The sequence below is a fragment of the Silurus aristotelis genome (assembly GCF_946808225.1).
Source record: "Silurus aristotelis genome assembly, chromosome: 14".
Lineage (NCBI taxonomy): Eukaryota > Metazoa > Chordata > Actinopteri > Siluriformes > Siluridae > Silurus > Silurus aristotelis.
Genome location: NC_139587.1, coordinates 25,800,624 through 25,815,092, shown reverse-complemented (window position 1 = coordinate 25,815,092; position 14,469 = coordinate 25,800,624). Strand labels below are relative to the sequence as shown.

Genomic DNA, 14,469 nt, shown 5'->3' with positions numbered 1-14,469 from the left:
AAGAGGGCACGAGAAAGAGAGAGAGGGATGAAGTCGGTGTGGTGTGCGTTGATGGAAAAACAAAGACGGAGACAAACACGCAGGAATTTTTATAGACAGACAGATACTGTACACTCACAGACAGGAAAAAAGAGAGAGAGAAAGACACTCAGAGACAGAGAGACAGACACAGGGACCCTCACCGACAGGGTCAGACAGACAGACAAAAACAAACACTTCAGGAAATGTGGTGAAATGTTAGTGTCTCACTAACACATGGGCGTGGGTTTAAAACGGTGACTCAGAACCACACCGATCTAAAAACAAAGCACATGCAACAGCAGTTTGAGAAATGTGTGCCGTTGGATTCATGACTTTCACACAGCAACCCGAGAAACGGCGGAAAACTGTGAGGGTGTTATTCTTTTGCCGGAAAATCATTCACTCGTCCGTCAGTCTGACACGAGACAGGCAAGACCGGACCATCTCACTCTGTAAACAGGGGTGCGTCAAAGCAGGCAGGACTGTACCACAACATTCCAAACTTAAGCCACGAGCTTCTCTCAATCACCTGAGACGGAGTGCCAGAGAAGAGGACGCTCAGCTGCTCTGCTCGTTCTTTTATGCTTTTTTTGCTGAACTCGCGTGCGCTTTGCTTCTGGACCGCCTTCTGCACCGAGGCGAACAGGATGGAGGGAACAAGAAAGCAGGGGTTCATCTTTGCAGAGGAAATTAGATCAAACTAACCTGCCATTCTAAAAAACAACTTCTCAGGAACATGCAAACAACCGTTTAACTTCTGGCCCACGATGAGTTTCTCTAAACAGAGTCGACCTTTTGCATGCTGGCTGCATTCACCTGAGCGTTCTCGTCTTCCAGAAGCTTTAGTCGCTGCAGCATCCCTCCCAGTGCAGGCGCGGAGAACGGGTTTTCTGAGGACTTCGACGTGATCGGCGGTTGCTTTTTGGGATAGACGACGTGCTTCAGGGTCAACAGACGAGTAGCTGAGACAGGAAGGCATTGCAGACTGGTTCGAGATTCAGGGGCTGAGTAACCAGTCTGGGGGGTTGGGGGTTCATGGTGAGACCAGTGTTCTGTTGTTTGACAAGTAAACTGGGATTCTGGTGCCTGGAACCCTGACTGGTCATCCGTGGTGTGGAGAAATGACTGAATTTGTACGTGTGTGGTTTCCAGGTTTCCTTGTTTGTGAGCAGGCTGCATTTGAGACTCGAGGAGTCTCAAGTAAGGGGACGGCTGGAAGCAGGTATACACAGCAACATTCAGATATAATGAAGAAGAAGAAAAAAATTGTGTTTAAATTCACACATGGAGGTTTCATTTTTCATCCTAAAAACCGCACGATACACTCAGTGGACAGATTAGAGTGATGAAGCATGGTGGTGGGAGCATGCTTAAAAGTTCATGCCCAGATTTAGAGCCTACCTGCCACTTGGGTTTAGGAGGAGATAGGGGTGAGGACTGGAGCTTGGGTTTAGCAAAGCGAGGGTTTTCAGTCATGTCCATAGAACACGGATTAGACTCCGACTGATTTGCAAAGAGCGAGCAGAGACAAAAAAAAGAGAGCAGAGAGGAAAGATGAGGGTGACATGACCGTGATAATCGCAGGGCACGAGACATCAGTAAAAATACTGTTAGTCTGGAATGAAATATGAAACGCACAAAAAAACGAATAAAAATAAAAATAAAAAAAGATTGTGGAGGGGTTCTGTTCAACAGTGCAGTGAAAATGCTACCATTTTCTTTTCTGGTTATATAAACACGAATTAAAATAAATTAAAAAAAGAAGAGAAAAATTGTGTTTAAATTCACACTTGAAGGTTTCATTTTTCATCCTAAAAACCGCACGATACACTCAGTGGACAGATTAGAGTGATGAAGCATGGTGGTGGGAGCATGCTTAAAAGTTCATGCCCAGATTTAGAGCCTACCTGCCACTTGGGTTTAGGAGAAGATAGGGGTGAGGACTGGAGCTTGGGTTTAGCAAAGCGAGGGTTTTCACACTCAGGGTTTTTACACTCAGGTGTCCACAAACCAATGTCCCTAACTGATATATATTTTATTTATTTATTATTTATTAAAAAAATAAATAAATAAACCCCAAAAAACTGCATACATGTTGAGAAGCCTTCAGACAGGGCTTCTGAATTCTCTGTAAAGTTACACAAAGCCCACCACGTCTCACTGCACAGAGAGAGTAGGGATTATAGCCACAGCTTTGAGACAGATCTTGACCTCTACCTTTCTGTTCCATGTCTGAGAAAATCCTTACCGCATGAGCCCAAATCAAAACAGTGGAAAAAAAAGTGTCCAGGATTTGGAGATCAAATGCCAAAAGGAACACCAAGAGTCTCTGGAGACTTTTATCAAGATATACAGTTAATAATCTCTACACCTGATTTTTTTTTTTCCCCAACCACAAACTTGGCGCCACACAACTGTATGTGGCATTAAACAAACTAGGAGACCCAAACCTGTGCCCGAAGCCAGCTTTATGGAGATATTGCTTTGCATGGTTTGGAGTGGAAGATCTCCTGCTAAAGAGCTCTTGAAAACCTTTGGGATAAATGTGAATGCTGACTGCACCCCAGGCCTCCTCGCCTCACCTACATCAGTACCTGACTTGGGTAACGAATCTCACATGAATTCCCACAAAATCTAGTGCAACATCTTCCCAGAAGAATGGAGCTTTTTATCACAGCAACTGGGGACTAAATGCGGAATAGGATATTATTCTCTCTCTATTAATAGCTGTTAATAACGTATATGCTGTTTAATGCTCCCTAAATCCCAAAAATGTGTACGCCTCACCTGAGGGTTGGATCCGATGATTTATCTTGGAATAAATGGCTGTTCTTTATCCATTATATAAGCATCTGTACTTCAATGACCCATGTGTGGTTGTGTTTTGGCTGTACGTCCAGATATGACTTATTTCCACAATAAACCCTTAAACATTAAGAGTAGAAAGAGCAACCATGACACAGGAAGTGTTACCTGGCGACGCAGGACAGAGTTGGGTGCGTTCTCCTCGAACTTGGCCTGAAGCTGCGTCGCCATGGAGCGCACTTTATTCTCCTTTTGCTCGCCCTCCTCCACCGCAGTCGAAGTGCTCTGTTTGGACAGCTACAAGGAGGAACAAACTTCAGCAGGGAGAGGAAAGTCGACATACACCCACATACATGTGAAACGCAACGCTCAAAACTAATCGAGCAATAGTAGATTTTCCCGATAGCCGGGTTGCATCGCATTTGCCGATAAACCATTATTCAACCGACAGTTTTGGAAATGGAGACTGAATAAAAATGTAATTTACAACACACTATTGCAGAAATTGTATGTATGGATATGTATGTTTGTGTATGTATGTATGAACATACATATACATACATTCTAATAAATATAATATAGCAATCTCTATGCAGCACACAGTCGCACGTGTAAAAACTCGCCTCTAGAGGCCGCTCTCTTAAACCTTGCGTACTGAAAGCTGGGAAAAAAACATCGTGATGGATTTTTGCGATAGCCGGCAGTTCCAACATTTAATCGGTCGAACTCTACTTAAAACACACCTCTTCCAGGTAGATGGCTTTTCGTCTCTTCTTGTTCACGTCATTGTCTTCGTTCTTTCGAGAAAAGAAACAAAACACTTTGTTTTCAAAGAGAAACAGACAAAATGTTTTTGTACATTGGTGTTAACGAATGCCTTAAGATACACGACACTAAAAGTTTGTGGACACCTGACCCATAAGATTTATATGTGCCTCTTTTTTGAACATCTCATTCCACATATAGTCCCCATTTGCTGTCCCAATAACTTCCACTGAATTGTGTGGAGATTTGTGCTCATTCAGCTACTAGGATGTTTATAAAGTCAAGTACTGATGTAGGTGATGTAGGTACTGACGTTCATCCCAAAGGTGTTCACTAGGGTTGAGGTCAGAGCAATACAGCAATCTTCCACTTCAACCCATGTAAAGCAGATCTTCATGGAACTAATTCAAGTGAAGGAAAACAATTTCATGCCACCACATCCAAAGACGTCCAATACGACTGTGTGCCTCCAATTTAGTGTTAACAGTTGGGGAAGAATCACATATGGCTGGAAAAGCCAGGTGTCCCAAAACTTTTGTCCATACAGTGTAGGTTATTTTGTGGAAGACATTTCATTGATTTCTTTTTAGACCATTAATGGGTCAAATGACAGTCAAGATATTTGTAAACGTTAGATTTAAGTCTCCAAGATCCTTGTATTCATTATTCATGCGACTCAAAAGCATTTCCAGTGTAAATGTCATGCAATGAGGTCAAAGTTGGATGAAATGAATGACCGAAAAAATAACTACCTTTGGAACCCGTTTCCTGGGTAGCGTGAGGTTCATCAAATTGTAAACGGAGTTGGATGAAACGTCCTCGTTGTTCTCGTTGGCTTCTCTTGGAGCCCCTGCAAAACGAGTCAAACAACCAAGTCTGCTGTTATGTAGGTTGGGACCGAAGCATTTTCAACATTGACCGATATTTAAAAAAAAACTCTACATGCACTATATGGACAAACATTTGTGGACACACCAGATTCAAATGAGCTTTTTCAACATTCCATTCCACATTCAGTCCCCGTTTGCTGTTATAACAACCTCCACTCTTCTGGGCAGATGTGCCACTTGATTTTCTGGAGATTTGCGCTCGCTCAGGCATAAGTGTGTTAGTAAAGTCATGTTGTGATGTAGGTGATGTGAGGAGGACTGGGGTGCAGTCAGCGTTCACATTCATCTCAAAGGTGTTCTACAGGACACAGAAGGAATCATACCTGAAGCAGGAAGGGAGTTGCTGTGGAACATGTCGTAGAACTTCGACAGGTACAGCACCATGACCAGCTTGTCGGGCTCCTGCTCCTGCGCCATTTCCTTCCCCGTGACGAGAGGCTGGATGCTGAATGCCCTCTCTGCCACCTCAAAAGCGAGCTGGTTGTTCTTGGCGCTGTCCTCTTCATTTAGAGAATCAAAATCACTGCAAGAGAGAGAGAGAGATAGTTGGACCAAGCATAAGACCCTTTCTCCAATATTCTCTGCTCTTCTGGGAACTGGATTTTGGTGTTTCGTGTGGAGATTTGCGCTCATAAAATCAGATGCTGTAAGTGTAAGTGAGGTCATGAAGTCTGAGGTGCAGTGTTCACATTCATCCCAAAGGTCTTCAGTAGGGTTTGTAATCTACAGCAGGTTACTCTAGATCTTCCACTTATCCCCATATGAAGCATATCTTCATAAAGCTGGATCCGGTAATTTTCCTAAATAAAACATCGTTCAGAATCAGGTAATAAATAAAACGGAAATAATGTAAGTTATGTATTATTTCTGTGCGGCCCGGTACCAATTGACCCACGGACCGGTGCCGTTTCGCGGCCCGGGATTTGGGGACCACTGCTCGTTCGACAAACATCGTCTTCATACAAGGTGAAAACCCGCCAGGAGGAAATTCATTTGAATGTTACTTTCAATCCACATAATATTTGCATACATGCAGGAAGTTTTTATCAACTTTTGGCTCACAAAAGCGGAATATTTATCCGGTCTTTATTTTATAGTGGTGGGAGAGTCACGTTTCACCGTCCTGGTTACCAGTGATTCTTTTTTCATATTTTTTTTTATAATCGACGTCATTTATTTGAGTGCTTTTAGCTTCAGCACTGCTATTTTTAGAAATACAATAGTATACTGGACATCTGGCACTTTTCCAGTGCGTCTTCCCAATTCCTCATGTATTCCTGCCTCACAGCCAGCAATCCCGGGATAAACTGGGAATAAACCGCTTACTGAAGACGTGTGAATGTCAATGTAGAACATTGGCAGTCAATTTCATTTTTTTCTTATTGTGTGCTTGTGTTTGTCTCACATGAGGTCTGGGCGTTGGCGGTGGATGAGGGCGCAGAGCGCGAGGCCGCTCCTCCAGGATGTCGTGAGATCGGTTACGTTTACTCCTCTGTATCCTTGCGTCTGTTTCTGGCACCACAGCAACAAGCGGCTGGGCCGTACCTCTGATTCTGACCACACACACACACACACACACGCACACAAAAACACACCTTTTATTTTATTTGTGAGCGCTGACGTGCTGAATATTGGCAGGTCTACAACCACACCTAAACTCAGTACTTACAATTCCACTACATACAGTACTTTTTATAGGGATTTCAACACACACTCGCACACGGAGCTTCACTACAGCTCAGTCTAATCACATGTCATGCAGACATAACTATCACAAACCAACACTGGTAAGAACTGAAGAGTAAGCTCTTAGTCTTCACCTCGGTGCCGTCCCGTAGCCCGACGTGCATGTCTAACTGTTTAGACTGTAAAGAGTGATTCAGGATTTCATCAAATAACATTACAGACTTTCTTTCAAAACATCTGGCAAAGTAAGTTTCTTAAAATGAGGAAAAGTGCATAAATACGAGCCGCAATATTGCTGGCTTGCGTCTTCACGTGACTTGTGAGAATAGTGTGAATTAGCCACCTTTAGCACCTCTGTATTAAGGTACTACAGGACCTCTGCAGTTAGAGCTTCTTTTCTTGTGTTATAGTGGATGAAAGAGAAGCATTGCAGAAGCGAGCAGTTATTAACGGCAGTCACGTGGGGAAAAAGCCGTTGATCGAGGTTGGGAGCTTTAGGGCAGTGTACGTTTTGCACGTCCCGGGTCCTGATCTTTCTCCTAAGCCACTTCTTTCACTTTTCGGCGTAAAGCCAAACATGATTCGGTCGCATTTTCAAAAGTTTTTCTACTGAGTACCGACCACGCGAACGTTAACTATTGTAATCGAACCGATGTTACCAATTCAAATATATTCAAGTATACAGATATTTGTGGAACAAATGTACATGACTTTTCACACACACGTCATTTCGCATTTCCTCCAAAGTCTTACCTTTCCTAGAGATGGTGCCAGACCTGCGTGTAGATCCGCTACGCTCCAGCGAGCATGAGCTCTGCTCCCCGTTGATGTACAGATGCCGAACCTGAAGCACAAAAACACGGTTAGAGAAGGAAGAGGCGCAGGTAGGAAACCTGGTCGGAGGTGGAAGAAGCGGATTAAACTCAGTTGCACCTGCTGCGGTCGGACACAGGTGGAGTTGAGGTTGGGGTAGCGGGTTGCAGGATCGATGGTGTACTGCTCAAAGTTCTTGCTGATGTTCTCTGCCGTGGTTTGAGGCAGCAGCCTGTAGATGCTCTCCCTGTCAGGGTGAAATAACCATAAACACCGTCTGTTACTATCAAGTACAAAATGTGTGGAGATTTTATATAAAATTATCCATTCTGTTTGAACATCTCCATTTCACATAAATCCTAATTTGGTGCTCTTCAAGGGAAAATGTTCCATCAGATTCTGTGGAGATTTGTGCTCATTCAGGGAGTAAATTCGATGTAGGTGTGGTGAGGAGGACTGGGGTGCAGTCAGCGTTCACATTCATCCTAAAAGGTGTTCAATAGGGTTTAGAGCTCTATAGCAGGAGATCTTTCACTCCAACACATGGATTACAGATCTTCAAAGAGCTGACTGCTGGATCAGGTTTGGGTCTCGAGTGAAGGAGAAAAGAAGAAATTATGCCTGAAAAAGCCAGGGGTCTTTAATACCTATAGTCTGAATAATAATAATAATAATAATAATAATTTAAAGAAGAAGAAATTAACAAAAAAATAAGTAAATAATCACAGAATACGTCACAAAAATAAAAAGATCAGATAAAAGCCATCATCAAAAAGCAAGCTTCAAGAACAGATTTCAAAACCCAAACGATTCAGCCTGTCTAATCATAAAGTAATCAGATAAGTGATTAGTCTGACCTCTCAGACAGGGCCTCGAGGGGGGCTTTGCCCTGAGCCCAGCCCTGCACCATCCACACCGTGTCAAATGCAGCCAGGAAGCCTCGAGCACATCCTGTCCCCATGGGCCAAAAGGGCTGAGAGACACAAATACAACACGTTACACATGAGTAGGGAAATATCTAAGGATAAAACACAAACTGAGAAGGTGTAATGCTGTGTGGTGATGACTGAGATGACCAAATTGGTACAATGCTAAACTTCGGATCGCACCTCCAGGAGGCTATCTCCAACCAGAGCCACGAGCAGCTGGTGTCCGTTCTTCTCTCGGATGAGTGCCGCGTTTTCCGACGCGTACATGCAGGTGAAGTCGAACATGGCCACGTCAGACTGTCCGTTGTGGGTCATGGCGTAGTCCAGTGATGGCAGCTGGTAGTTGGTGCCGAAGTCAGCCGCCTCTCGGGCGTAGGAGAGCAGAGCTTCCTGATTGACGTTGTCACTGTGCAGGAGGCGTTCGGTCTCGATGTAGTCCTGAGGAAGGAGAGAAATAAAACAACCGAAGGATTCGGATTAATGAGCAATGAAGGGAGCACATTTATTGATACGGCAGAATTAGAGAAGGAAGATGATACAGCAGAACATGATGATGAAGATGGAGTACATGGAGAAGATACAGCACAATAAAAGGATAAAGGAGGAGAAGTTAAAACAGAATAAGATGGAGATCAAGAATAAGTCACTGAAGAAGATACAGCAGAACAAGAGGATGATGAAGATACAGCAGAATAAGAGGATGATGAAGATAAAGATAGAAGAACAAGAGGATGATGATGGCAACTGATGATTAGCAGTAGCATTGTTATACAAATTGTCCACCCATGAAAACATTGTGATAAACAAACATTGTGATAAACCAGTGTGTGTGTGTTTGTGTAACTATAAATCATGTGCACTTCACTGGATAAAGTTTTAGTCAATAAATGAAAATCTTAATCACTTTCTAATCCTCACAGAGACCAAAACATCCCACAGACATGAGAGAAACCCGGGACCACACACACACACACACACACACACACACACACACACAGCTGTAGTGAGTGAAGGGAGAATAATAAAGTATGGCCAGAGATGCCTAAAGTCCCAGTGCTCTAATCCAACACACACACACACACACACACACACACACACACACACACACACACACACACACACACACACACACACACACACACACACACACACACACACACACACACACACACAGGAGCTCCTCTATGCCGTCTGCATACTTCAGCACTAACGTTGTCTAGAATCAAAACGCCACTTACGTGAATAATAACTCCTTTATCCAGCAGACTCTGTTTCTTCGCGGTCATGACGAAGTAGTGCGTGTTGTCCCTGTAGTACACGATGTTCTCCAAATCAATCCCTGTTTAAACCAGATAAACTTATTTAGAGTTACTGAGAGAACAGGCTGAGTGTGGGGGCCTTGCGAAAGTATTCAGACCCCTGATCCATTATCTCCTTTTAATGCAGGGTTTCTGCAGGAGTCAAATTTAAAGACCATTGAAAAGGAAATTTAAAAGATCTACATCACGACATCAAAAACGCACACAAATACGACGTTAGAAGAAGTACAGAAGAAGAAAAGCCTTTAATTGTCACATATACATTACAGCACAGTGAAATTCGTTCTTCGCATATCCCAGCTTGTTGGGGTCAGAGTGCAGGGTTGGCCATGATCTTTTTTTTGCTTTTTCAATCCCTGTGGAAACCCTGTACTAAATTACAAACAGCGCACCATTTGTAATTCCGTAATATGAGCTCAGAGGTCTAAATACTTTATCACTGTATACTGATGGTGAGACTTGACTCATGCTCCTGACTTTAGTGCTCGAGAATCTACCATTTAATTAGCAATTGGGTGTCAGGATTATTAATAAAAAAAGCAGATAAATCTTTAACCCTCAGTTGCTCAGAAATAAAACAAAATGAAGATCAGTTCAAGTCTTTGCTTCCAGCATAGTTGTTAAAATCACATGATGCAAAAAATAAATAAAGAAATAAATATATATATATATATAATTTTAATTTTTTTTTTATTAACATTGACCATAACATTATATTGCTGGTCGTTTTTTAATTTACGTAATTTAATATTATTAACATTTGTGAACAACAATTAACATTAAAACAATTGTAAATAAAATTTGTTAATATATAAAATAACATTTAAAATTTGTATAAAAAATAAAATGCAACACTTATTATATTGATTAAGTAAATCAATACATAATACATTTTCATTTCACTACAAGTTGCAAGTGACACTGCGCTAACGCTAGTTTCTTTTTACACCCCTGGCATTGTTGTGAATGTGAAAGTTAAATAAATAAATTGAAATTTTGCGCTTATAGTATGAGGCAGAGAATAAAAGACTTGCAGTCTGCCACTTAATATGTTCCTAACCATGTTCCGCACATAAAAAATATTGAATTCGAAACCGAAAGCTCTGTACCAAACCATTTCGGTACGAATATGTGTACCTTTAACCACCCTCATATGAATGTATAAAAAATTTTATATATATATATATATATATATATATATATATATATATATATATATATATATATATATATATATAAAATTTACTTTTTTTTTTGGCATTTTTTTCCTCATAACAGCGAAATGAACTTAAATTACTCTGTCTTTTGTGATGCGAGCAATACATCATTCAAATCTGTAAAGGGTCTAACTTTTCTTTGTATACACTCATAATAATACGCTGTGCTTTTGAAAAAAAACTCTGTTTATGTAATCCGCATGAAAGTTAGAAGAGGTACAGTTTCCTTTTATTGAGGTATCACCTCATTAACCGTCCGTGTGGAAACATAGCAAAGGTTCCGGTTTGGTATCCTGATTTATGTCATTTAAAAACACCATAATTACTTTTAAACATTTACAAGAATAGTTTGTTCTTATGCTCTATGCTGAGTTTGGTTTCACTAATAATAAACATACATTTGCATAAACCATCAATATTTGTTCGTGTTTATTTTAATTGGAACATTAAAAACTTGAAAAGTATTCATTCAGGGTAAATTTGGAGCAGAAATTGTGCGATTAATCACTTGTTCCAATCTTCCACTAGAATCCAATCTTTATGCTCCTTAGCAAATTAAAGCCTTTTTTCCTGATTTGACTCAGTGATGAGTAGTTTTTACTCAAGGCTACACATCTGTTTATACCCGATCCCTTGAGTTCCCTTCACATTGTGCGTGTGGAAATGTTTTTACTTTCACTATTAAACACAGCCGTGAGTTCTACTGTTGTTTTTATACAATTTGATTTCACCCAACGTTTAAGTGCTCGCTGATCACGATCATTCAAGATTTATATCCGCCACATTTCTTCCTCGAAGATACTGGATTCTTCTAGTTTTTAATAATGCATTGGACATTTCTTAACCCAATTTTAGTAAATCTCCTTAGATGGTTTCTTTGATTGATGCAGGTCAATAATTTGACCATTTTGAGACAGATTTACATCTTTTCCATGACCAGAGGACGTGTCTTCCATCACAATCATCCATGCAGTAATTATCCAATGGAAGGCTCTTACTCATTTGCTTAGTTAAATCCAGACAGACAGACAGAGAGAGACAGACAGAGACAGAGAGGGAGAGAGAGAGAGAGACAGAGAGAGAGAGAGACAGAGAGAGAGACAGAGAGAGAGAAAGCGAAAGAGAGCGCTAGATAAATGTATGGAACTCACCAGTCTCTTCCTTTAGCTCCAGGAAGAACTTCTGGTTGAAGATGAAGGCCACACCGCTGATCTCCTCCACTTTAGCCTCCGCTGTGGTGTTGCGGTTTACAAAGTTGGCTGTGATGGCGATGGCCAGCTTACCACGAAACTCCTTTCTTCTGAACCCTGGAGCCAGGAAACAGAAGAATGAGAAGAAGCAATTTATTTATTTATTTTTGTTTTTTATTTATTTAATTTTTTTTAAGAGAGAGAGAGAGAACCCTTTCTTAACTCTCATGGAAACCTAGATATTCAGTCATGGTCTCACAACAGGCTCCTATAGATAAAAGTGCTGGGACAGGACTTTTTAAGCCATATGTGGTTCTTCCTCAAACTTTTACCACAAAACTTTTTACCAGTTGAAGGCTCACAATTGTAAAGGACCTCTTTTGATGTGGTAGCATTACATTATCCTTTCACTTGAACTAGGAGGCCCAAACCTGTTCCAGCAGAACAATGCCCTTATGCACAAGTGAGCTCCATGAAGATACTTTACATGGGTTGGAGTGGACCTTGAGAGACACCACATGTGGCAGGGCATCCAGGAATCATGAACTACAAGACAACTTTACCTGCTTGTGACAGTGACTCCTCCCTCCCAGATGCGCTGAACGACTTTTACACCACCGGTTTAAGGTTCATAGCAATGTGTCGGGCAAGGAAGGACCCCTTCTCGCAAAGACCAACATTCCTAGCAGAGTGTTCAGGGACTGTGTAGAACAGCTATAGGCCATCTTCAATGACATCTTCAACATCTCCCTGAGCAATGCCGTTGTTCTTACATGCCTCAACACAACCACCATTATCTCCATGCCAAAGAAGTCTACAGTGTCCTGCACTCACAACCAACGTAAGTGCTTCCAGAAGCTGGTCATGAGACATATCAAGACTCAGCTTCCACCCTCACTGGACCACATGCAGCTTGCGTATCGTCCAAACCGTTCCACGGATGATGCCATCACCACAACACTTTATCTGGCCATCACCACCACACTGAGCACTGGGGCCCCTCAGGGCTGCGTGCTGAGCCCACTGCTGTTCACTCTGCTGACTCATGACTATGTAGCAATGCACAGCTCAAACCACGTCATCGAGTTTGCCGATGACACGACCGTGAGGAATTTCATCAGCAAGAACGACGAGTCAGCATACAAAGAGGAGGCGCAACTGCTGACAGTCTGGTGTAGAGCCAACAACCTCTGAATCTCTGAACGTCGACAAAACCAAAGAGATGGTTGACTTTCGGAGAGCACAGAGCAACCATTCTTCACTGAACATCGACGGATCCTCCTTAGAGATCGTCGTGAGCACCAAATACCTTGGTGTTCATTTGTTGGAGAACTTCACCTGGTCACTCAACACCAGCTCCATCACCAAGAAAGCCCAGCAGCATCTCTACTTCCTGATAAGGCTGAGGAAACCTCATCATCAAAATTAATGAAATGAAAATGAAGAAAACACAAAACAAAAAAAAACAAGTCATGACCTTAGTACTAAAGTCACTGAGAAAACCGGTTTGGAAAATGGACTTGCTTGTTTGGTTTTGCCTCCTGTCAATCATTTTACAGATGCCCTGTGGGCACATGGGTGGGAAGTATTCCTACGTAAAAAACCCACCCAATGTTTAGAAACCTAATTGTGTGTGTGTTGGGGTGGATGAATTCGAGACGACTGGATAAGGCAGAAACAAACCCTACCTACTGCACCTTGTATGTGCTTCTGAAATATTTTTGGTGAAGAACCACAGGGAAAAGTCAGGTGTCCAAATACATTTTTCCAGACTGTATAATTGCAAAAAACGCTCCATATAAACTAAAAGAGAAAAAGAAAACAAATTAGCTTATATAATAACACACTAATATGTTAGCGTTACCATAAGGAGATGCCAATTCAGCATTTTTGGGAAGAGTCTCCAGTGTCAGTACTTTGCGAGAGTCAGAGGTTGAGTTTTTGACCTGGATTGAAATCAAATCTCATCACCTCCATATGTTCATTCAGTTTTGAAGATAATTCCAGCATCATTTGATTAAATCAGCAGTTTCAGCAGTAAAGGCGACACAGCAGAAAATATCACATATTTCACACTGTATAATCGACTGAATCAGCACAGCTGAGCTCAGACAGAGATTGAATCTTCATGGCTGATATATTCACCATGACCTGTTAGATTCCAGGAGCAGGAGAGGTTCATGAGGATTTTTGATTGGTCAGGAAATTCCAGGCTGGAAGCTATTGGGGCTTCAATTCACCTGATGGAAGCGAGTGTGTGTGTTGCTTACCATCTAGCGTGCTTCTGCGTCCGTCAGCTCCTATTAGCACATCGAACTCGTAGTCAGAGACAGGGTGGCCGGTGGGATGTATTTCTGCCTTCCATCCAGGTCCTGCAACATACACATGCACACACACACACACGCCCCATTGAAAATAAATAATATTTTGAAATAATACCGTTAGTATTACCAAGAAGTATACAGAACCCTAGAACCCTAAATTTTCCCAAAAAAATGTAAACTTCATGGTTCTATAATAGTTCTTGACGATGCACTTGCACTGAAACGCTTCTATCCGGCCACTCTGCCATACACCAATGATCTGGGTTCTTAAGCAGTGATGAATAACCTTCAAGTTTCTTCTACCTCCATGAACTTTGGAGCTCAATCAACTTGAGCAACCATCTCCCAGGTCCTGGTCAGTTCTCTTACCAAAACCCTTCTCGCCCAATTGCTCAGATTTAACGTGTAATTCAGGTCGTTCCGAACTTCTTCCGTGTAGGAACTCATAATGGCCACTTTGCTCTTAATAAGCTTCACTGCAGCATAAGTTTCATGTAAGTGTCACAGGAT

The 14,469-nt window shown here is 41.8% G+C and overlaps 1 protein-coding gene and 1 long non-coding RNA gene across 17 annotated transcripts in view; one reads left to right on the top strand and one right to left on the bottom strand.

Annotated features, from left to right (window-relative positions):
• Positions 1–14,469, top strand: part of LOC310737020 — a 65,841-nt gene that overhangs the window by 12,451 nt on the left and 38,921 nt on the right. The gene's annotated exons all lie outside the window — the stretch shown is intronic.
• mical2b (microtubule associated monooxygenase, calponin and LIM domain containing 2b) overlaps positions 1–14,469 on the bottom strand; it is a 69,822-nt gene that overhangs the window by 30,547 nt on the left and 24,806 nt on the right. For 8 of the 16 annotated variants that reach the window (XR_014536708.1, XM_083560943.1, XM_083560952.1 and 5 more), the window contains exons 5-19: positions 13,906–14,007; positions 11,597–11,752; positions 9,148–9,248; positions 8,090–8,347; positions 7,838–7,953; positions 7,101–7,227; positions 6,921–7,011; positions 5,887–6,034; positions 4,805–5,004; positions 4,344–4,441; positions 3,570–3,623; positions 2,995–3,123; positions 1,423–1,524; positions 838–1,233; positions 551–649 (exon numbers count right to left, since the gene is read on the bottom strand). Coding sequence is in view for 15 of the 16 variants with exons in the window: in XM_083560943.1 (XP_083417069.1) it covers positions 551–649; positions 838–1,233; positions 1,423–1,524; positions 2,995–3,123; positions 3,570–3,623; positions 4,344–4,441; positions 4,805–5,004; positions 5,887–6,034; positions 6,921–7,011; positions 7,101–7,227; positions 7,838–7,953; positions 8,090–8,347; positions 9,148–9,248; positions 11,597–11,752; positions 13,906–14,007 (2,177 nt within the window). In the remaining variant the exon portion in view is untranslated. The remainder of the gene's footprint in view (positions 1–550; positions 650–837; positions 1,234–1,422; positions 1,525–2,994; positions 3,124–3,569; positions 3,624–4,343; positions 4,442–4,804; positions 5,005–5,886; positions 6,035–6,920; positions 7,012–7,100; positions 7,228–7,837; positions 7,954–8,089; positions 8,348–9,147; positions 9,249–11,596; positions 11,753–13,905; positions 14,008–14,469) is intronic. The other 8 variants (XM_083560956.1, XM_083560955.1, XM_083560957.1 and 5 more) reach the window with 4 other exon arrangements.